Source organism: Mus caroli, unplaced genomic scaffold (genome assembly GCF_978045245.1).
Source record: "Mus caroli unplaced genomic scaffold, Mus_caroli_1 scaffold_15, whole genome shotgun sequence".
NCBI lineage: Eukaryota > Metazoa > Chordata > Mammalia > Rodentia > Muridae > Mus > Mus caroli.
In genome coordinates, this window is record NW_028227270.1 from 56,781,734 (window position 1) to 56,803,637 (window position 21,904).

The following is a 21,904-nucleotide window of genomic DNA, read 5'->3' on the forward strand; positions in this document are numbered from 1 at the left end:
TGATTGATGTGGCCACTGTGTTGCTCCGAGCTTTGTACAGAGGACCCAGAAACCAGATTCCTAATAGTCAGGCAGAGATGTATTGCCTAACAGAACTATCTGTGTGGAAGTTTTTACTCTGCTCTTACAGTACATTTGCTTCTGGCCACACCTGGCTTAGGGCCGGGGACAGGTGAAAACAATGCTAATACGACCCAGAAACAGGAGTCTTATACTTCTAAAAGCTACTATTTATGGTTGCATATTTCCAAGACACCCAGGCTCTTGGCTATCCAGGACTTGGCAGTTTTGAGGCAGAGAACTTAGGCTTGGGGGCAGTTGGTTGTGAGGGTAAGTTGGGATCTATGGGCAGTGGCTATATGCCTCCAGCCAGCTGTGCAGGAGCAGGCAGGATTCACATCCTGGAGGTTTCTAAAGGAATAGGTTTTCTTTTGTGGGTGGAAGGTCACCACCATCCTACCTCCCTGTGTTAACCAATGTCTCTCCTCTGCAGGTGGTCCATCCGGACTCCAGACATCAGCCTCCCTTGAACCCTCGGCAACAGCCCCACCTGGACTCTGGCTCCTTGTCCCCTGGACGACAAGGCCAGCAGCCTCGAAGGGATCCCCCTAGAGAAGGCTTGCGGCCACCCCCCTACAGACCGCGCAGAGACGCTTTTGAAATTTCTACTGAAGGGCATTCTGGCCCTAGCAATAGGGACCGCTCAGGGCCCCGCGGGGCCCGTTCTCACAACCCTCGGAACCCAACGTCCACCGCCATGGGCAGCTCTGTGCCCAGCTACTGCCAGCCCATCACCACTGTGACGGCTTCCGCTTCTGTGACTGTCGCTGTGCATCCCCCACCTGGACCTGGGCGCAACCCCCGAGGGGGACCCTGTCCAGGCTATGAGAGCTACCCTGAGACTGATCACGGGGTGTTTGAGGATCCCCATGTGCCTTTTCATGTCAGGTGTGAGAGGAGGGACTCAAAGGTGGAGGTCATAGAGCTACAGGACGTGGAATGTGAGGAGAGGCCGTGGGGGAGCAGCTCCAACTGAGGTGTGTGCCAGAGGTATCCCCGTGGTGCTTCCAAGGGCCATCTGAGCAGTGGCCCAAACTAGACCCTGGGGGACCTTTTATTCTCAAGGCAAAGCTGATGAGGCCAAACTCATCCTTAGAGTAACAATACCGTTCTAAACTGGATCTCTTTTCTTTTGCTATTAATCCCTTAGAATGCCAGTTTAATAGTTTAACCTTGTACCTGTTTGCTGGGCACTTACAGCAGAGTTCTAACAACCATGCAGATGACTTTACAGAGTGGAAAAAAAAATGATGAAATAAGTTTAGCACCCCAGTCAGAGTTTCAGGGCTCCTAGCTGCCCACTGGGAGTAAAGAGCTGTGCTGTGTAAGGCTCACAGTTCAGTGTGATCGTGACCATAATGTGACCTCCTTTTTTGTTCTCTTTTAAAGGGTAATTAAAATCTGAAGCAAAGAGGCCAAAGATTGGAAAGCCCCGCCCCCACCTCTTTCCAGAACTGACTGCTTGAAGAGAACTGCTTGGAATTATGGGAAGGCAGTTCATTGTTACTGTAACTGATTGTATTATTTTGTGAAATATTTCTATAAATATTTAAAAGGTGTACACATGTAATATACATGGAAATGCTGTACAGTCTATTGCCTGGGGCCTCTCCACTCCTGCCCCAGAGTGGGGAGACCACAGGGGCCCTTTCCCCTGTGTACATTGGTCTCTGTGCCACAACCAAGCTTAACTTAGTTTTAAAAAAAATCTCCCAGCATATGTCGCTGCTGCTTAAATATTGTATAATTTACTTGTATAATTCTATGCAAATATTGCTTATGTAATAGGATTATTTGTAAAGGTTTCTGTTTAAATATTTTAAATTTGCATATCACAACCCTGTGGTAGGATGAATTGTTACTGTTAACTTTCGAACACGCTATGCGTGGTAATTGTTTAACGAGCAGACATGAAGAAAACAGGTTAATCCCAGTGGCTTCTCTAGGGGTAGTTTTATACGGTTCGCATGGGTGGATGTGTGTGTGTGCATATGACTTTCCAATGTACTGTATTATGGTTTGTTGTTGTTGTTGCTGATTTTTGTGGGTTTTTTTGTTGCTTTGTATGATCTTAGCTCTGGCCTAGATGAGCTGGGAAGGTCCAGGTCTTTGTCTGTTGTGATGCTGGTGGAAAGGTGACCCCAGTCACTGTCTGCCTATCTGTCATATTCTCTGAGACTATTCAAGAGAAGCCAGATTTGCTTCCTGCCTGTGCGTGGCAGCTTCTGCGGTCATGGGTAGCCCTCCAAGCACCTCTGCTTGGGTTTCAAAGAGAAGATGTTCTCACAGACATTGTATGGTGTTGCCTATTAAGGCCTCTATATAGTCAGCAGTCAGTACTGGTGGTGAAAAATTGGACAACGTTGCCGGGTCATGAGATTACCCTTTAGGCGTGTGTGGTTGTTCCTTTCTGATGATAACACATACACACAGCCTCCCACCCCCAGACCCCAGATACAGGCCCAAAAAACCTATTTCACTGAAGGTCTGTATTCGAGCCTTTGCAAATGATAGTCCCCCCCTTGCTATGACTGCCTGGTTGGAGCAGGCTAGGCTAATCGTGGTTCAGTCAACCGTGTGGGGAGAGTTTCTAAGGACTCTTTTCCACACGGTCTTTTCCTGCGCATACTTTCCTCTCTTCCCCACTGCTAGCGTCCATCCAGTGTGATGGCTGTGAAAGAGCAGGAAGACGCCACCTCGTAAAAGTATAGAGAGCTCTTTGAACCAGGTGTTAGGCTTTAGAGTTTGATTGTGTTCTCCTTCCCCAAGGTCTGGGTTTCTTTGCCTCTGGTCAGCGACTAGTAGATAGGGAAGGAAATTCCCTTATTCCTTGCAAGTAAACATCGAGGACTTGTCTCAGAGGAAGGAAGCCTAGTGCTCATGGAAGCTGTTGTGAGGAATGTACTCTGTCTGCATGCAGCTTCCCTGAATCCCTCCTATCCTTCATGGAAAAATTTAAGGAGATGGGTCCCTAGTAGTACCAATAATCTAGTGCCCTCACATCCTAAAATTTATCCCCCAAATTGTAAGGTACTAATTGGAAGTCACCTGTGACTACCGTGTGTGTTTGTGTGTGTGTGTGTGTCTGTCTGTGTGTGTCTATATATCTATGTGTGTGTGTGCGAGCCAGAGGCCCTGGCCATCCACTGCTACTGTCTTAATGCCTGTCAAGCCACTGTCTGCCTACCCAACACCAGCTCTGCTCAGATATCTTGCACCCTGAGTTGAGGAGGGAGATGTAGAATGTGGAAGCCACTTTGACTGTGGTTCTTGATTGTGTCCCTCATGCCTGAGCCTTGTGCATGTGGCAGAAGGAAGTTTGTACAGCCTCTTGGCTTCTGTGCATCATCATGAGTCCCATCAGCCAAGGCAGGAAGGACACAGAGCTGGCAGGAGACTAAAGTCAGAGTGTGTGTCTCTGTCTGTCTCTCTCATAGTTTTATTTTGTCTGTATTGTTTGTTCATTTGGATGTTTTAATTTTTAAAAGAAAAGATCTTTGCTGATATTTATAATTTTGTATCATAAGAATGTCCTCCAGAATTTGTCATGCCAGTTTATAACAAAAAGAAAAAATTGCAGGGATTTTATTTCTATTGGAAACACTTATTGCAGTTATGTTTTACTTTTGAACAGAAGTTTTATTTGTATAGAGTGCTTACTAATGTTAAATAGTTCAGAGTATATAACATTTACATTAAGGACTCATGGTAGGTTTTAGTGTAAGGAGTTTAAAGGAAATAAATATTCAAACTGGGTCTCGTCTGCCAATTTGGGTGGAAATGAGTTTGTGTCACTTCAATTACAAAGATGAAAGTATGCCATATAATTTATTTATATGAAAATTTATTTTTGTAGTGTACATAGTAGTCATCAAGTCTTTTGACAGAAGTCTATTTTTAAAGAATTTATATGTGATGAAATCCATAATGTCTGGAACTTTGCTGAGACATGGGTGTGAGGACACATTTCGTTATAAATGACAGCAAGGGAGAGAGTATGTTTAAACAGTGTTAGGAGAGTACACGTGAGCAGCGATCCATGTGATTGGAAAGTATCGGTGCGAGCATGGTGACCTAGTGCGGTTCTCAGATGAAAATGTACAAAACTCTCTAAATATTAATGTTCAAACACTGATAGAAATTCTAACATGAATAAAGATAATATAACTTGTTGGTTTGTGTGCTTGTGTCTAGAATGTTTCTTAAACTACACATACACAAGAAGTTCCAGGCCGCCTGCTCGGTTCTTCTTGCTGGCCTTACGAAAGCTGTTTTATGTGTATTTTGTGGACACTGGGGAAGTCACTTAACTTCTTTTTTTTTTTTTTTTTTTTAAAGATTTTATTTATTCATTATATGTAAGTACACTGTCGCTGTCATCAGACACTCCAGAAGAGGGCGCCAGATCTCGTTACGGATGGTTGTGAGCCACCATGTGGTTGCTGGGATTTGAACTCCGGACCTTCGGAAGAGTAGTCGGGTGCTCTTACCCACTGAGCCATCTCACCAGCCCTTAATGACTCTTCTGAGCGTTCCCTTTTCTTACCTTTCTATATAGGCACACGGGAAATGAATACAGCCAAGTTCAGGGTCACAAAGTGACCCCTGGAAAGGTCAATCAGCGGTTGGTTAGGAGTGACAGTTACTCTTACAGAGAGCCACTCAGAACTGTCACCTCATGCTCCAGGGGATCTGATGCCCTGTTCTGGCCTCTACTGCCACCTGCATACACATGCACACCCCACACACAGACACACAAAGAGACACTGACTTAAAATGGAGAAGTTTTTTTAAATACAATAACATCACCATAGCTGATGACATAGCACTAACTGACCTGGTACAGCTGATGATAGAGTGCTCACTGGCCTGCTACAAGGTGGTTTTTTTTAAAGGGCTCAGTGATGTGATTTCATCATAACCTCCTCATACATGAAGAAAACATGAGTAGAGATAACACCCATTTCTCCTGATCACCTGTTTTTGTAACTGTAAATATATGCTCCAGAAGACCTGGAGGCTCAAACCATTCTAAACGCGTGTCCTAGAGGGAGGATCAGCCAGTTGTAGCCAAGACTACCTCCTGGTTTTGTGTGGATTTGTCAGGAGACAGCCGTATCTGTCTATATGCACCGTTCGTGGCTGTCTTCATGCTATAGTGGCAGAATTGTGTGGTGTGCAATAGTGATTGACTGACCTGCAGACTGTTGAAATATTTGCTCCCTGGTCTTCAGGAAGAAGCCTGCCAGGTCCTCTTAAGGCAAGGAAGTGTTAGGCCATTGCTACTCAAGTGTGGTCCTTCAGTCAGCATGCCTTAGAAGCATGCTAGAAAACCCAGAGTCCAGTGGTACTGAGAGTCAGGGTTCTGTGGGAGAGAAACCCAGGATTGTGCTCTTAAGAGTAGGAACAATTTGTAAATTCCTCCAGGCTAATGTGGCCTTGGCACTCTGTGACTCAGGCTGAGTGGCCAGAATCTGGAAACAACAGAGCAGTCCCGACTCTGCTGTGTGGTCTTTCCACAAAAAACACATGTTCTTCTGTGGGAAAAAGTTGAGACCTGTAAACCTCACATTTGTGTCTGAGAATCCCGGCCCAGGAACTCCCTTCCCAGTGCTGTGCCCCACATAGCTGTGAGCAGGACCTCAGCAGAGGCTATGTGCCCCTGATATAATAGGCAGGGGATGAGGGACCTCTGTCTTCCCTTCCTGCTTAGAGGCTTTCCCAGCATCCAATTGGCCAACTGAGGGCAAATCCCTTGAAACCTTGGAATCCTGTGTCATCTATAAACTAAATTAGAATGAATGTTCTCTGAGGGTGATGTCTGAAGGTCAGAATGGTGGTGGAGTCACTGGGTGAGTGAGGATGGAATCAGCCACATCCCACGTGCTTTACAATGACCCTGGACCTGAGTTTGCAGCTCAGGGGTGCCTGAGATCATTGTATAGAAACCCAAGAGGCAAACTCACACCCCACAGTGAGCTCCAGCTGGGCCAGAGGGATGACTCAGTAAGAAAGGGTTTGCTGTGCAAATATGAGGACCTGAGTTCAATCCCCGGGATCCAGGTAAAGCCATATACTAGCTGTATTTGTAATCTCAATGTTGAGGGCTTGCTGGGCAGCTAGCCTAGGTAATCACTGCCCCAGCCCACTTGTTATAAAACACAAAGTGAAATGTTCCTGAGAAACCGCCCCAAAGCTTTGCAAGAGTATGCACACACACACACACACACACACACACACACACACACACACACACACACACGAGAATCAAATACTCAGTTAATTACCTCCATAATAGAGACAGTCTAGCAAAGAAAAGTTAAGGGTTACCTTTTCTTCTGATAGAACTTCTGATAGATCTGTTCTTAAGCCCTTCTGCAGTGAATGTCATAAGCAATGCTAACTTGGTTCCAAATTCAACTCAAGGAGAATGTAGACTTTCTAAATCTGAGCATGGGAAATATTACCAGCATTAATTAGAACCCGGACTGAGAGAAGCTTTTGTTGAGACATGCTTTGTCCCACAAGATAATGGTTGATCACCATCCAATTTTAAGGTTTGTTTGTTTGTTTTTCCCTATTTTGGTTTTTGGAGACAGAGTTTTTCTATGTAGCCCTGGCTGTCCTTGTGGACCCAAAGATAAAACTCAGGTTGTCAGTCTTAGCAGCAGGTACCTTTATCTGCTGAGCCATCTTGTCAGTTAGTTTATATGTCTTATAATTAATGTATAGCTAATAAATAACTTCATTTTTAATCACAGCCTGGGACAAGATTTTAATTAAACTGTGTATCAAGATCTACCATCTTTATTCAGGACCTAGGTAAATATAACCCGTCACATTCTTTTTCCTCCTCCCCCTCCTTCCCTGTCTCTTCTCTCTCCCTCCTCTCTCTTTCTCCCCCTCCCTTCCATTCTTTCCATATCAGTTATACCACAGCTACTAGAAAGCTCCAGGCCTCTGAACTCCAGGCAGCAACCATGCTTATACAAAGACGGTTGCTTTGTTTGAGTAACTGACCTCCCAAAAGAAGAAATGGAGGTTTACTTGAAATCTGAAAAGACCTTTTGCCCAGATGTTAACTGCTTTTAATGAAGGTTGTACGTGATGAGAACATATACTGTAAGCATGAGTCTGTTTTATCATTCACACAGCAGTAGTAGAGGATGTGTTGACCACCATTTTCTGCATAGGTGTACTGCCAGGAAATTAGAACTGACATCATGAACCACTCAGTTGTGTGGTTCTCCAGCATAAACTTTACAGATGATAATGTCATATTGCAATGTCAAAAATCTGAACACACCACTAAAGAGAACCACCGCTGCCAAGACACAGGGGCGGTCCTTTCCTTTTTAAGATAGAGACCTCAGCAAGAAGCCACGAATGACTGTTGGCAGAAGTCTGGGAGGTTCTGTGACACTCTGTTTTCCTGGAGAGTGTTATCTTAATTCATCTGAAGGTACCAGCATGTGATGTCAGAGTGCACAGCAAGGGCAATGAAGCCAAGCAAGTTGTTCCTGAGAGAGCTGCTGCAGGAAATGCCTCTTATCAATGACACCATCTTTACACGCAACGGACAACAGCTTGTGTTCTTTCGGGAAGCAGGGCGGGGTGTATAATAACCTGGTTTATTTGTATAAAGGGAGAAATTATGTTGATGGGGGAGGAGTCGATGAGCAAGTTCTGACTGGTGAGTTATTATATAATAACGAGGACGGTGGGAGTAAGCCTGCGTTGAGATGCCAAAGGCTCCCCTTTGCAATTATAAATGTGAATCGAAGGCAGAAGCAGGTGAACTCCTGTTGAAAGCTTCTGCAGCCAGAGGAAAAACAAGATGAGGCAGGAATGGGAGAACAATGAGAACAACAGGAGTCCCTCTGCAGCAGACCAGGAGCACCATCAGAGAGGACCAGGTCAGATGAGCAGAAAGCAAGTTGTAGGATAGCCAGGGCTGTTAGAAAACAAAAAATAAAATAAAAGAACTGGCCAATGAACTCCTTCAGGGAGTCCATGGTCTACCAGATAGGAGAAAGGGCAGCCCTTCATGGTTGAACTCTGAGGTAGGTTTGCCCATCTCATGATGGGCATTTTTGTCCTTCCTTACAGTTCCTACCTTGCATGGCATCATGGAAGGTTACCAGGAACCAAGATGTCTGATTCACAGAAATTTAAAACTGCCAGAGACCCTTGAAACTTTGTAATCTCGAGAGTCAATATGGCTTGCTAGTGCCCACAGCAATGGAGGTATTTGTTACCTCATTGTCTTCATCTTCCCCCATTTGTTTTCTGTGTTAATTTCAAAGACACAGAGGACTCACATCCACACTGATGTTAAAGTCTTGCACCTCCAGAAGCATACTTGCCACCCTGCACACCCAGCAAATGTTTGTGCTAAAGCAAAGAGCAGCACTGAGGGAAGCAATTAGCAAATCTCTGAGTTCTCCTTCTGATTACACCTAAATTCCAAAAGCTAATTGGCTAAAATGTTCTTCCGTAATTAGAAGCAATTAATACATGAAACTAGGTTTGCATTTCACGATTGAAATCTCTAACTTCATTTACTAATGGTCTCTAATGGCCTGTAATCATAAGGTACACACAATTACAGGGGGATTTTCAAAGTGTTGGAATGGAAGACTGTCCGAATTTATGAATTATTCTTCCATTGCTGAATATAGAGCCAAGGTCTACTGCAAAATGTATCATGTGTGCACATGCTTGCTCAAACGCTCTCAAAGGAGTACATTTGTGACATCTGGCCCCTTCTGGATTTCCTACTCTCCACTGTCATCCCTCAGCATCCAGGACCTCACTGACACCTAAATCCTCAGATGTTCAAGTCCCTTTTAAAGTGCGGTGTGGCATTGGCATGCAGCCTGTAGACATCCTACTGCAGACTTAAAATGATCTTTACATTACTTACTACTTTAAATCATCTTTATATGATTTATAGCACAATGTAAATGCTATGAAAAATGTTACCCTATATCAATTAGGATATAACAAAAAGGTCAAAATGTTCCATACACATATAACTTTTTTCAAATGCTTTTGACTCAAAGTTGACTCAAAATTAATTCAAAATTGAATTAACTCATGGATGTGAAACTCACAGCTGGGCTGCTCTTTCATCCCTTCCCCCTGAGAAGATTTCTCTCTGTTTTCATCACTCAGGCTAGATACTCCCAGCACCAAAGCCTACTGAAATCCATCTATAAGACAAATAAAGCCAGGGGATAGCTCAGTTCTTAAAGTGCTTGTTTTGCAAGCATAAGGACCTGCATTGGATTGCCAGACCTATGTAAAAATCTGAGCAAGATGGCACATGCTTATAATTCCAGCACTCGGGGGAGGGGGGGCTGAGGCAGGAGGATCCCTCTGACTCATTGGCCAGCCAGCTTATCCTAATCAGCAAGCAATTGGTTTTGTCACTAAAACCAAGGTGGAGAGCTCCTGAGAAGTGACACCCAAGATGGCCCTCTGGCCTCCGCATGCACATGTGCACACACACACATGCATGTGCACATACATAAAAAGATTAAGATAGTTAAGCCTGTCCCTGTGTAGCAGTGAAGGGAAAACTGACTGTTTCTTACTTGATCTGTGACAGGTCCCAGGTTATATATCTATTGAGCCCAATAAACAGGGCTCATTGGCAGAGACTCCCCATGGACCAACAGCAGAGGGAGCTGTGGAAGGAAAGAGCAAAGATGAGTGACAGGTGGATGATAGGGGTGGAAAAGGGCATCTGAGAACCAAGCATAGAGGTGAACCAGGCCTAGGGAGGAGGCATCTGCAGGTGTGAGACCTTGCTGAAATCCCCTACCACACAGCCAAGTCTTCTAATGAGATGGTATTCTAAGACAAAAATGAAAAGACAGATGAGTGAAAAGCAGAGCTCCCCTTCACGCTTCAAGACTTACTTTTATCTTTGTGTGTGTGTGTGCCCTGTGTGTGGTGCCCTTGGAGACCAGAGAGCAATACAAATCCAAGGGTACTGTGCTTTTATCTGCCTCTTAAGATTTCTATTTAAGGGCTGGTGAGATGGCTCAGTGGGTAAGAGCACTGACTGTTCTTCTGAAGGTCCTGAGTTCAAATCCCAGCAACCACGTGGTGGCTCACAATCACCAGTAATGAGATCTGACACCCTCTTCTGGTGTGTCTGAAGACAGCTACAGTGTACTTATATGTAATAATAAATAAATCTTTTTTTAAAAAAGTAAAAATTCTATTTAGCGAGCAGGGTGTGATGGTGCGAATCTTTAATCACAGTACTTGGGAGGCAGAGGCAGATAGATCTTTATGAGTTTGAGGACAGACTGGTCTACAGGACTGCCAGGGTCATGTAGGGAGACCTTGTCTCCAAAACAACAACAACAATAACAAAAAGATTTCAATTTAAAAGATGTGCCATATGCTCTTCAAAGTGGTCATGACTCCACCTTGTCTGTGTCTCCATCCATCCTATCACTACCTGTTCTTGGAAGACAGGTGTTTTGGTTAGTTTTATTTTCAACTGGACAAACCTGGGAAGAAGGAACCCCAATTGAGGAATTACCTTCATCACATGGGCTTGTTGGATACATCTATCCAGAAATTTTCTTGGTTGCTAATTGGTGTGGGGTCCAGCTTACTGTGGGAGGTACTACCTCTGGGCAGGTGGGCTTGTGTTATACAAGAAAGCAGGTGGGGCAAGCCACGAGGAGCAAGCCAGTAAGCAGTGTTTCTTCATGGCCTCTGCTTCAGTTCCTGCCCTGGGGTTCTTGCCCTGACTTCCTATGCTGACTTCCCTCAGTGATGGAAGTAATATGTAAACTGTTTCCTCTCCAGGATCCTTCTAGTCATAAGTTTACCATAGCAACAGAAAACCAACTACAATAACAGGTAAGAAAAGAAGGGTCAGTGTTGGGTCCTTGCATACTAGTAACACATACTTTGCTTGCACGTTTATCATGCAGATTCCGATAAACTGGGAGTTAGATTGTGTTAACCAGAATACACCAGCATCTTTCTGACAACCTGAATGGAAAATGGGAAGGAAATGTGGTTTAACTTTAGGAGGGTTTTCAGAGTTGAGGTCATGACAGGGTTCGCTGGAAGGATAGGGTAGCACCTGAGATCATTGCCTAGCAGAGTGGCCATCATCCATAAGTAAAATCCCAAGTGATAGGGGTTGAAAGGATGGCTCAGCAATTAAGAGCTCTGGTTGCTCTTACAGAGGACTCAGCATCAATTTCCAGCACCCATATGACAGGTCTTAGCACACACATGGTGACTCATTACAGTCTATATAATTCCAGTTCCAGAAAGTCCGATGCCTTCTTCTGACCTCCATGGGTACTAGGCATGCACACGGTGCACATGCCTATACACAGGAAAAACACATACATAAAATAAAAATAAATTCATCTTGTAGAAAGTAAATAAATGAGAAATAATAATAAAAATACCAGTGAGGGTGGGAGCAGAGGTGCTCCCATGATATTTTACTATTTCAAAAATAAACTTAAAGGGTATTGGTCGTGAATTTTATTCACATTTGCAAAATTCCTTTACAATAGCAGCTACATCTGTATTTTGTTGATTACCTAGAAGAAAAGTACACGCATGCTACAAAAATGGCAACTGCTTCCTTTTTCCTTCAATTATCGTTTTCTAAATATTTTTAAAGATTCTTTTGAGTGTATGAGTGTTTTGTCTGCAAGTATATGCACCAGAAGAGGGTATCGGGATTCTCTGGAACTAGGTGGTTGGTTTGTTTGTTTGTTTGTTTGTTTGTTTGTTTTGTTTGAGACAGGGTATCTTTGTGTAGTCTTGGCTGCCCTATAACTCTCTATGTAAACCAGGCTGGCCTTGAATTTGGAGAACTACCAATGTCTACCTCCATATACTGGGATTAATGGTATGCACCTCCACACCCAGCTTCACTATCTCTCAAGGATTCATTCACCAGGAAAGTACATAAAACCCTTCCACAAAACCCCACAGGCCTCACCTCTTAGACTTTCTATCATTTTCTAACAGCACCAAGCTTTTGGTCTATGCTGGTTAGCTTTTTCAATTAACCTGATATAAGCTATGCTCACCTGGGAATAGGGATTCTCAATTGAGAAATCATCTTCATTATGTTGCCCTATGGGTGCTGGGCCGTGGTGGCACACACCTTTAATCCCAGCACTCTGAAGGCAGAGGCAGGCAGATCTCTGTGAGTTCCAGGCCAGCCTGTTCTACAGAGCATGTTCAAGGACAACCAGGGTTTCACAGAGATACCCTCTCTCAGAAAAACACTGGCCTATGTATAAGTCTGTGAGGCATTTTTTTTTCTTTTTTTATTAATGATTGATGTAGGAGAGCCCAGCCCACTGTAGGTGGTGTCACCCCTGGGTAAGTATTCTGCGCTGAATAAGAAAGCAGGTTGAGAAAAGCCATGGAGAGCCAACTAGAAAGTAGCATACCACCATAGTCTCTGCCTCAGGCCCTACCTTAGCTCCCCTCAGTGATAGACTGTAACTGGCACATGAAATAAACCGTTTCTTCCCTCACTTGCTTTTGGTCATGGGTGTTTATCACAGAAATAGAAACCTAGCTAAGTCATGGAGGCTACTCAAAATCCACACATAACATGGGCATTATAAGAAATTATTTCAAGCTGGGCAGTAGTGGTGTGTGCCTTTAATCCCAGCACTTGGGAGGCAGAGGCAGGTGGGTTTCTGAGTTCGAGGCCAGCCTGGTCTACAGAGTTGAGTTCCAGGACAGCCAGGGCTACACAGAGAAACCCTGTCTCAAAAAAAACAAAACAAAAAGAAAAAGAAAAAAAACAGAACAAAGAAAATATTTCAAACAGTATACAAGGAGTATGAACAGGAGAAGGTATAGAGGAAAGTATATGCGTCACATATAGATGAGTAGGGAGTATTAAGGTACACTTTGTGAAGGATTTGGTATCTATGGAAGTTGTGAGCCAATGTCCCATGGAGTCCAGACTAGGACTGGGATTCTTTCTACTTCTGTCACAATGGTAGACTTTTTTAAAAGGATGTTCTGCATAGGAAGAAATAAACCTAAAACAATGAGCTGTTTCTATCCCAGGCACACAGCATGGGGGTTTAGGAAGACTGCAGACCTGCAACAACTTTGTCTTCTGAACCAGCTACATCAAAATGTTTCTGTTTAAGGAAGATAGCAGAGCAGTTATAAGAGAGTTGGCACACTTAGGAATGCTTGGAAATTCCAGATGTGTTGAAAATGCATACACCTTGGCCATAATAACAGGATGATGACCCAGCCTGACCACATGATCTTTTGCATCTTTCCTACACTTCCAGATGGGCTCAACAACTTGACAGAAGATGATCTGACTGTTTTGGGCATCTTCTGGGCAGAAACATGGGTGCAGGGACCAGGAGCCTGTGAAGGGATGACCACAGACTACTCAGTGGACAGAAAGGGTGACATATGAACCATTGCTTCCTCAGGGGGACACTCAGATTTCTAGCAAATGTCTTCAATATCAAAGTTCCAAATACATACATGCAAACTCCAAATTTATAATGCAGACACACTGCCCAGGTCATTCTAGAATAAAATTACCGCAAAACATGATGTACAACTCCAAACTTATAAGGCAGACACACTGCCTAGCTTCACTTTAGGGGAAATCACCACACCAAACCCTTGTTCAAGAGAAGTGAGAGGGGCTGGAGAGATGGCTCAGCAGTTAAGAGCACTGACTGCTCTTCCAGAGATCCTGTGTTCAAGTCCTAGCAAACACATGGTGGCTCACAACCATCTGTAATGAGATCCGATGCTCTCTTCTGGTGTGTCTGAAGACAGCAGCGGTGTACTCATATACATAAAATAAATAAATCTTTAAGAGAGAAAGAGAAGTGAGAGCCAAGGCCATAGCTGAGGAGACACAGGCCAGGATCTCATCCCCAGAACTACAAAAGAAAGGTCACCTTGCTTTGTGTGTTGGCTAAATAAGTACTGCGTACATTAGACACAGCATACATCTAAGAGAGACATGGGAATACCACATATGTGGGGATTTGTAGCAGTTTCATCACCTAGAAGATTAGGACAATTTGTGTAACTTCAGGGACTGTGTAACATTTACTGAAAAGATCATCTGTGCTTCAATCAAAAAGCAGATCACCTGGCTGGCAAGGCAGCTCAAGGTAAGGTAGAAAAAGGGGGGGGGGTTATTCTATTTAGTGGGCATCTCAGAATTTCTAGGAAGGAAGAAGAAAATGAAGAAAAAAAAAGGTGGGGGTGGGGAAGAATTAAAAAAAAAAAAAAAAAGAAGTAGGTAGAGTATTAGAGTATTATAGTCCAGTGTCTGAGGGGGAAAGAATGATCGGAAATAGAGCCAAAGGTCAGAGAGGGTATGAGGATTTTCATTATAATCACATCACTCATACAAAGAGAACTACTATTCTGTGCTGGGGTTTACAAAACTGCCCTATGTGCCGTATGTCCTGTGTTCTTCAGTTGTCATTCCCTTGTGTTACTGTTTCAGTGGTGTGTGTTTTGCGTGTATGTGGTATTTTTAAATTATTCTACTCCAAACAAACCTCTTCTCACACACAGCAGATTTCTAAGAGATTTGATGACTTCCTTCCTCTTCTTGCTTTTCTGCCCCCTGCCCCCTCCAAATTTGGTCCTTCCTTTCTTCTTCCTTCTCAAGCTGGCACATCTAAGCAGCCTTTCTCCCTTCATTTCCAGCAGCAGAGTATTGCCCTGTGGACAGCTCGGTGGAAGGTTCCTGTGTACTGCGTGGGAGATGGAGGCCTCAGAGCCCCAGATGCCGCACGAGGTCGGACTGGGCTTGCGGCTGTCGCTACAAAGGGACCGCTGCACATGGCAGGCCAGCAGATGCCAACAGACAGCTTTTGTGAGTCCTTCATGTTAATTAACTTTTGTGAGAACCTTCATGTTAATTAACTTTGCTTGGGCTTTCCCTCGACTTGAAAGCTTTGGAGTGGTTTGTTTTGTAAAATGCTTTGACTCCAGGGAGAGCAGCTTCAAGGGGGGAAAAAGTGAGAAACAAAGAAAGGGAAAATTTTTAAGTGGGCTCTGCTTACCAGGAAATTTCTTCCCTTGTCTACGTTTGTCCCCTCCCCCACCAGGGCTGACTCCACCATCAGAGAGAATTTTAATGGCCCTTTTCTTACTCTAAAATACTAAACCAGAAGCAGACCTCCACGGCAGTGGGAGCCAGCTTTGACTCGTCTAGGCAACACAGGTGCAAGTGTGTGCGCCTGCGCATGCGCATGAGAACACTCTTAAATACGAAGTATGAACAGCTTTAGGATAACTTACAGAACTCAGAGGAAAAGGAAAACCGTGCTAGAATTTCGGGGCCAGTTCTGATACTTCAAAAATGTGCCCTTTCCGACTCTTAGAAACTAGGGTGAAGTATAGGTCGGAGCTCCTGGGAACTCTTTCACGATGTTTGAACTGGTTGTTAAAAGACTCTGGATAAAAAAGAAGAATACAAAGAAAATACGGCCAAGTGGACGATCACACCAGCCACCTAGTGCTTATGGATTCTTCTGCTCTTAAACCACAGACTGGATTTTTTTTGGCCTCTTACATTTTACTGAAAAATTTTTAAATGTTTGTTAGTTGAGACAACTATCTATCTCTATCTATCCGTGGGTGTCCTGGAACTCTATAGATCAGGCTGGCCTTGAACTCAGAGATTCACTGCCTCTGCACTATCAAGCCTGCAATAATACTTATGTTGATATTTAAGATTTGTTATTTTTATGTGTATGATTGTTTTGCCTGTCTGTATGTGTGTGCAACTTGTGCATACCTCGTGCTGGAGAAGGCCAGAAGAGGGTGAGACTAGAAATTAGACAAAGTGCCTGGTAGGTATACAGGGAGAGGGGCTGTGGCTAGCTAATAAAGGTGGCAACTTTCCAAGATGACCAGCTTCTTCCTCAACCTCCTGACTTGAGACAAAAGCCTGGCAGCTTTTGTTCCCCCGACCTGAAGCCCCTATGCAGATGGGCTGGTTCAACAAGTTCAAGGCTGGATCAGAACATGTCACACAGCAGGTTTGGACCAAACAACCAACCTATATGTCTTCAAACTCACCATCTCAAATATTAGGGGAGCAAAACTGTCCTGAGGTATAAAACCTCTAGCCCTTCTGCTTCACAGAGGGTCTTCCCCTCCCTCTGCGTCTATTCCACGGGTGTTTCCTCAACCCCAGTAAACGCCTTTCTTCAACTGCTGACTCTTTGGGTGGTGATACCCTGTTGTACTTCAGATTTTTCTTGCCTTTTAATTCTTTAGCTGACAGAGAAAATGAACCTGATCAAGAACCCTAGACTGTGTCAAGGCTGTAGATACCTTGGAACTAGAGTTTCAAGCAGTCGTGAGCTGCCTTGTAGGTGCTGGGAACTAAACCCAGGTCCTCTGGAAGAGTAGCCAGTGGCCAGTGTCCTTTTTTTTTTTTAATTGGATATTTTCTTTATTTACATTTAAATTAATTTTCCCTTTCCAGGTCTTCCCTTTGGATACCCCCTATTCCATCCCTCCTCCCTCTGCCTCTATAAGGGTGCTCCCCCACCCACCCGACCACTCCCATCTTCCTACCCTTCTCCTACATTGAAGCATCAAACACCCTCAGGCCCAAGGGCCACTCCTCCCATTGACATCCAACAAGGCCATCCTCTGCCACATATGCAGCCAGAGCCATGGGTCCCTCCATTTGTATTCTTTGGTTGGTGGTCCAGTCCCCTGGAGCTCCCAGGGGTCTACAGCCAGTATTCTCAACCTAACAGGCCATCTCTCCAGCCTTATATTTCATTTTAATTATTACTTTTATATCTTACAGTTCACCAACTCATTTCCATTTCCCCTTGACCCTTTGCTCTCTAACCATCCAGAGAGTCTTCTATCAGCAGCGTCCTGGCTCTGCTTCCCCCACCCCCTTCTGTCTCCTCTCCAGTTTTGTTCTTTCTCTAATATTGGGAAGTGCTTATACGTATGTCTTATGTATACACGCTCTGCTTCTGTGCTTCCTACTGCTCAGCAGTCTCTGTGGTCATTTTGCTGATGTTTCCCCTACATCACTTCATTGGATGAAGTTCATTCTGTGCTGCATCCGACAGGTCATTAGTATTTCAAGGACTGGCTGGCTAGATGTGATGCTCTTGTCTTTGACTTCCATGAGATGGCTGCTTCACTCTCCATTTTTTTGTGGCTCTTGGAAGCCTGATATTACACTTGACTTTTTCCCCCTTCCCCTACAGGTTGAACCTAGTGTCTCATGCACACTGGTCAACTATCCTCCCTCTGAACTTCATTCCCCAGCATCATGTCTGACTTTCTTGATGGATCTTGTGCTTGGAAGTTCTGGGGGTTTCTTTCCTTTGTCTTTAAAGTCTGGAAGGTTTTACTAGGCTCTCTCTTGGAGGGCATTGTTTGCTTTCTTTCCCAGTTGTTACAATCCCACTCTGCATAAAGATTGACATTTTCCTTGATTTTCAGAAAGCCATTAGACTATAAAATGGAATATTAACTCCGTCTCCATGTCCTGTTTGCTGCTTTATATGGTAGAATTATCCTAATGTTGGACCTTCTCCATGTGGCTTCTTTTCTTGACCCTTTACGACTTTATCTCACTTGAATTTCCTTTTTTATTGAGTAATAATGATTGTATATCTTTATGGGGTACAGCATGATGCTATGTACACTTACAGATGGTGTATTAATAACTCACTGTATTGGTTGCCTATCACCTCATGTGACATGAGCATTCTCTTTGGGATACAAATATACAAAATCACCTTGTGGTGTTTTGAATAAGGATGGTCCCTCCCATAAACTCATATATTTAAATGTTTAGTCACCAGGGAGTGGCACTGTTTGTGAAGGATTGGGAGGTGTGGCCTTGTTGGAACAGATATGGCTTTGTTAGAAGTGTGCTCCTAAGGATGGGCTTTGAGGTTTCAAAAGCCCATGCTAGGCATCCAAAACAAGATAGCAATGTCGGGAATACAGTGATCTCAAGGACAAACCAGACCGTGTTGTTCTTTGGGCTTCAGAACTGGTCATGGGAAGATGTTGAAGAGTTTCGACTTGAGGGCTAGAGAAGACCTCAGATACTTTAAAAACAATCTCCAGGCTGCGTGGTATGGGTGCTAACGGTTAGGCCAGCAACAGAAATGCAGTGTTAGTGAAATCTCCTAACATAGTTTTCCTCAGCAAACTGCACATTTTTTCTTCTCTTTCTGTCTCTCTGTGACCCTGTATGAGACCAGTAAGTAGCAGCTCACTGAGTTTATCCTGACCTGAAATTTCATCCAACAACAAAAAAAGTGAGTCTGTTGCTTCTGTGGTCAGCCTCACTCAGGTTCTCAGGACAGGAACAGAATGCAGCCAGATTCCTTGTCAGAGTGGCCAAGTAACAGAACTGGGAGAGTCCCCCGTCCACCCCACCCCCACCCCCACCCCCACCCCCGCCACATCATCAAGACTCTGTTGTCCATGTTTTTCTCAGTGTTTTTTGTCTTCTAAGCTCCAACAAGAGTGTTCTGTGATGTTCTGCTTCAAGTACTCCGAGACTTTTCAAGACCAAAATCCCAAGATCTTCAACATACCTCATACAAACATTTCTGAATGCTTAAAGTCACATGGTTATATTTTTACAGCACAGCCATGTGACTCAATAACAATTTACTTTATTAATTATGTTTCTTGTTGCTATAACAATATATCCAACAAGAAGCAACTTAAGGAATGAAGGGCTTCTTTTAGTTCACAGTTTCCAAGGTCCAGGCTACCATGGTGAAGAGTTTGAAGTAGCTGGTTACATTGTATCCCTTAGTCAGGAAGCAGAGAGCTTGCCAGCGCCCGACTCACTTTCTCTTTTTTTTACTCCATTCAGGATTGTAGCCTACATTTTTGGTTGTTGTTTGTTTGTTTGTTTGTTTGTTTGTTTGTTTTGCTTTTTCAAGACAGGGTTTCTCTGTGTAGCCCTGGCTGCCCTGGAACTCATTCTGTAGACCCAGCAGGCCTCAAACTCAGAAATCTGCTTGCTTCTGCCTCCCAAGTGCTGGGATTAAAGGCTTGCATCATTACTGCCTGGCTACATTTTTGTTTTAATGATTACTTATCACATCACATCTAACAAGAGTCTCCCCACATAAATCTAGAAAATCTCTCACAGACATGCTAATAAGTTTGTTTCCATTGCGATTCCAAGTTTCATCAGATTGTCAATCAAGATTAACCATCATGAGACAACCTTTTTCAACTCAAAACTCAAACACAACACATTTATACCATTACCTTCCAGCCTGTGTCACCATGAGCTCAAGTTCGCTTCACATCCACAGTAAGTCTGTGCTGGTAGGATCCAGTGTGTGCTTGTTAGTTTTATGTGAGCTTGACACAAGCTAGAGTCATTAAAGAGGAGGGAACGGAAACTGAGAAAGATGTCTCCATAAGGTAGGGATACAGCACCAGGCCTGGTGGCGCACACCTTTAATCTCAGCACTTGGGAGGCAGAAACAGGTAGATCTCTGTGAGTTTGAGTCCACCTGGTCTACAGAGCAAGTCCAAAACTAGGGATATTATACAAAGAAATCCTGTCTCAAACAAACAAAGCAAAGCAAAAAAACAAACAAACAAAGGGTTGCAGGTAAGTCTGTAAGACATTTTCTTAATTAGTGATTAATGGGGGAAGGAACCATGTAGATCTCAGAGGTTGACTCAGTCAGCCTTGGTGGCAAGTATGTTTACCCAGCTGGGCCACCTTGATAGCTTTCTCTACTGGGAACTGGGGAAAGAGGTCATTCTCCATATATTCTGGCAGAATTCTACCCATGTGCTGATAATCTGACTGAGGCAGAAGTCAAATTCAACAGACTAAATTTTGGCAGAAGAAATAGAACATAGTGTAAAATTCAGACTGTGGCATGGTTATCCCTCACTCAATGTATTGAGGTTTGTAATGAGAACTCAACGTTGAAAGATATGAAAGTACATGCAATTTGTATAAGGAAGAAACATAAATAAAAACATTAAAAGACAAGGTGGAGAGAGTGTGTTTCACAGAGCACCTGCAGCTTTTAAAGGGATTGGCAGCTTTAAGAACAAAGCCTTATGTTTTACATCAGAAAAAAGACGAAAGTTCCAATGAGGGCAAGGCCACCCATCACAGCTGCCATCTTGTAAAAATATAAATTTGACTGGAAGGAAAGAGACTGAACTGACTACAACTGCCACCAGGGAGAATGTTTTCCCAGCTTCAGCACCGAAGGCATTGAGGAGCCATTTCAAGTGTGATCTGAGGCATCCAGGGCATCTTAAGTCAGAAGCAGAACTTGGATCATGGGCATGCTCCTGGGTTTGCAGACACCTGAAATAGGAGCATGGCAGCAAGAAGGCTTTCAAAGGGCTGGTGAGATGGCTCAGTGGGTAAGAGCACCCGACTGCTCTTCAGAAGGTCCAGAGTTCAAATCCCAGCAACCACATGGTGGCTCACAACCATCTGTAATGAGATCTGGCGCCCTCTTCTGGAGGGTCTGAAGACATCTACAGTGTACTTACATATAATAAATAAATAAATCTTTAAAAAAAAAAAAAAAAAAGAAGGCTTTCAAAGACGATTGTGTAGAAGGAGAACTCTAAATCAGAGTGGAAACTTCAGGGTATTGAAGATGCCAGCGTGGTGGGCTGTCCACTGTGAAGAACTGCAAGCATTGAGTAGAACCAGCCTTTTCCAAAGGCTGCATGTGCTGCAGATGGCAGAAAGAGGGGTGGAGCTCTTCAAGGCCACTGAAGTCCAAATGGTGCCACCTGCATGCCAGACATGGATCTGAGGGGTTGGTATGTACCCTGCTGGGCTTCAGTCTTGCTATCTATCATCTGATCTTTCCTTTCTACCCTCCTGTTAGTACCTCTTTCCAAATAGGAGTGTTTACTCTGCCCTGTTGTATACTGGAGGAATGTACAACTTAATCTGGAAAAGGGAGCTGAACAGAAGCTCCCAGCTAGGAGATTGCTTTGAGTCTCAGAAGAGGCTTTGTTCTTTTGGACACCGTTAGACCTGTTAAGACTGCGGAGACTCAGGAAGCTGAATAAATGTATTTTATCATTCTGAGCTAAACATAAGGCCTTGGAGCTGAGCATGGAGTATTATGGACTGAAGTTATATGTTTGAGTTTCAGGTTGTCAAAGGGTGAACTTGTTATGGTTAATTTCAATAGAAATTCCCAGGACATTAATGAGGAATACCTTTGGTTGTGTTTGTGAGTGCTTTTCGATAGACGATTAACTGAGTCGGCAAGACCTGCTCTGAATGTATGTGGGATCATTACTGGGCAGAGTTGTGGGATGAACAGAGAGAGGAGACAGGCACCTGAGTGCCAGCATGCTGCCTTTTCTGACTCTGAATGACCCACAGAGATGTGAGTGAGCAGCCTTCTGTGACCCTGCACAGATCTGAGTCCAATTCTATCCCTGTCTACCACAACAGACTATATCCACAGAACTTGAGACATGATAAACCTTTCATGCCTAAAAACAAAAAGGTATTCAATGTTCCTTCATGCAGTATTTGCACATGCATCCAATATTCGATAACTAGTTAATTTTACCCCAATGTGAGGATTTGTGCCCACATTTGTGTTTACCTAGATGTCTAGCATAGATCCATGAATGAATTTATCAATCTATTGTAGCTTATATATACCTCTATCTTTTGTATCTTTAGATATTTCCCTGGGACACTAAGCAATTGACTATTTTATATATTGATGCTATTCTGATAGCCAATTTATTTTATATTGTGAAGCCTCGTGAAGGAGCAACATAAAAT

At 43.7% G+C, this 21,904-nt stretch overlaps 1 protein-coding gene across 3 annotated transcripts in view; it reads left to right on the forward strand.

Moving 5' to 3' along the window:
- The window catches only part of Ptch1 (patched 1), a 64,431-nt gene extending 60,206 nt beyond the window's left edge, over positions 1-4,225 (forward strand). For all 3 annotated transcript variants that reach the window (XM_029468245.2, XM_029468244.2, XM_029468246.2), the window contains exons 23-24: positions 494-1,037; positions 1,450-4,225. In XM_029468245.2, coding sequence (XP_029324105.1) covers positions 494-1,036 — 543 coding nt within the window. In that variant the 3' untranslated portion in view covers position 1,037; positions 1,450-4,225. The remainder of the gene's footprint in view (positions 1-493; positions 1,038-1,449) is intronic.
- Positions 4,226-21,904: the final 17,679 nt, after the last annotated feature.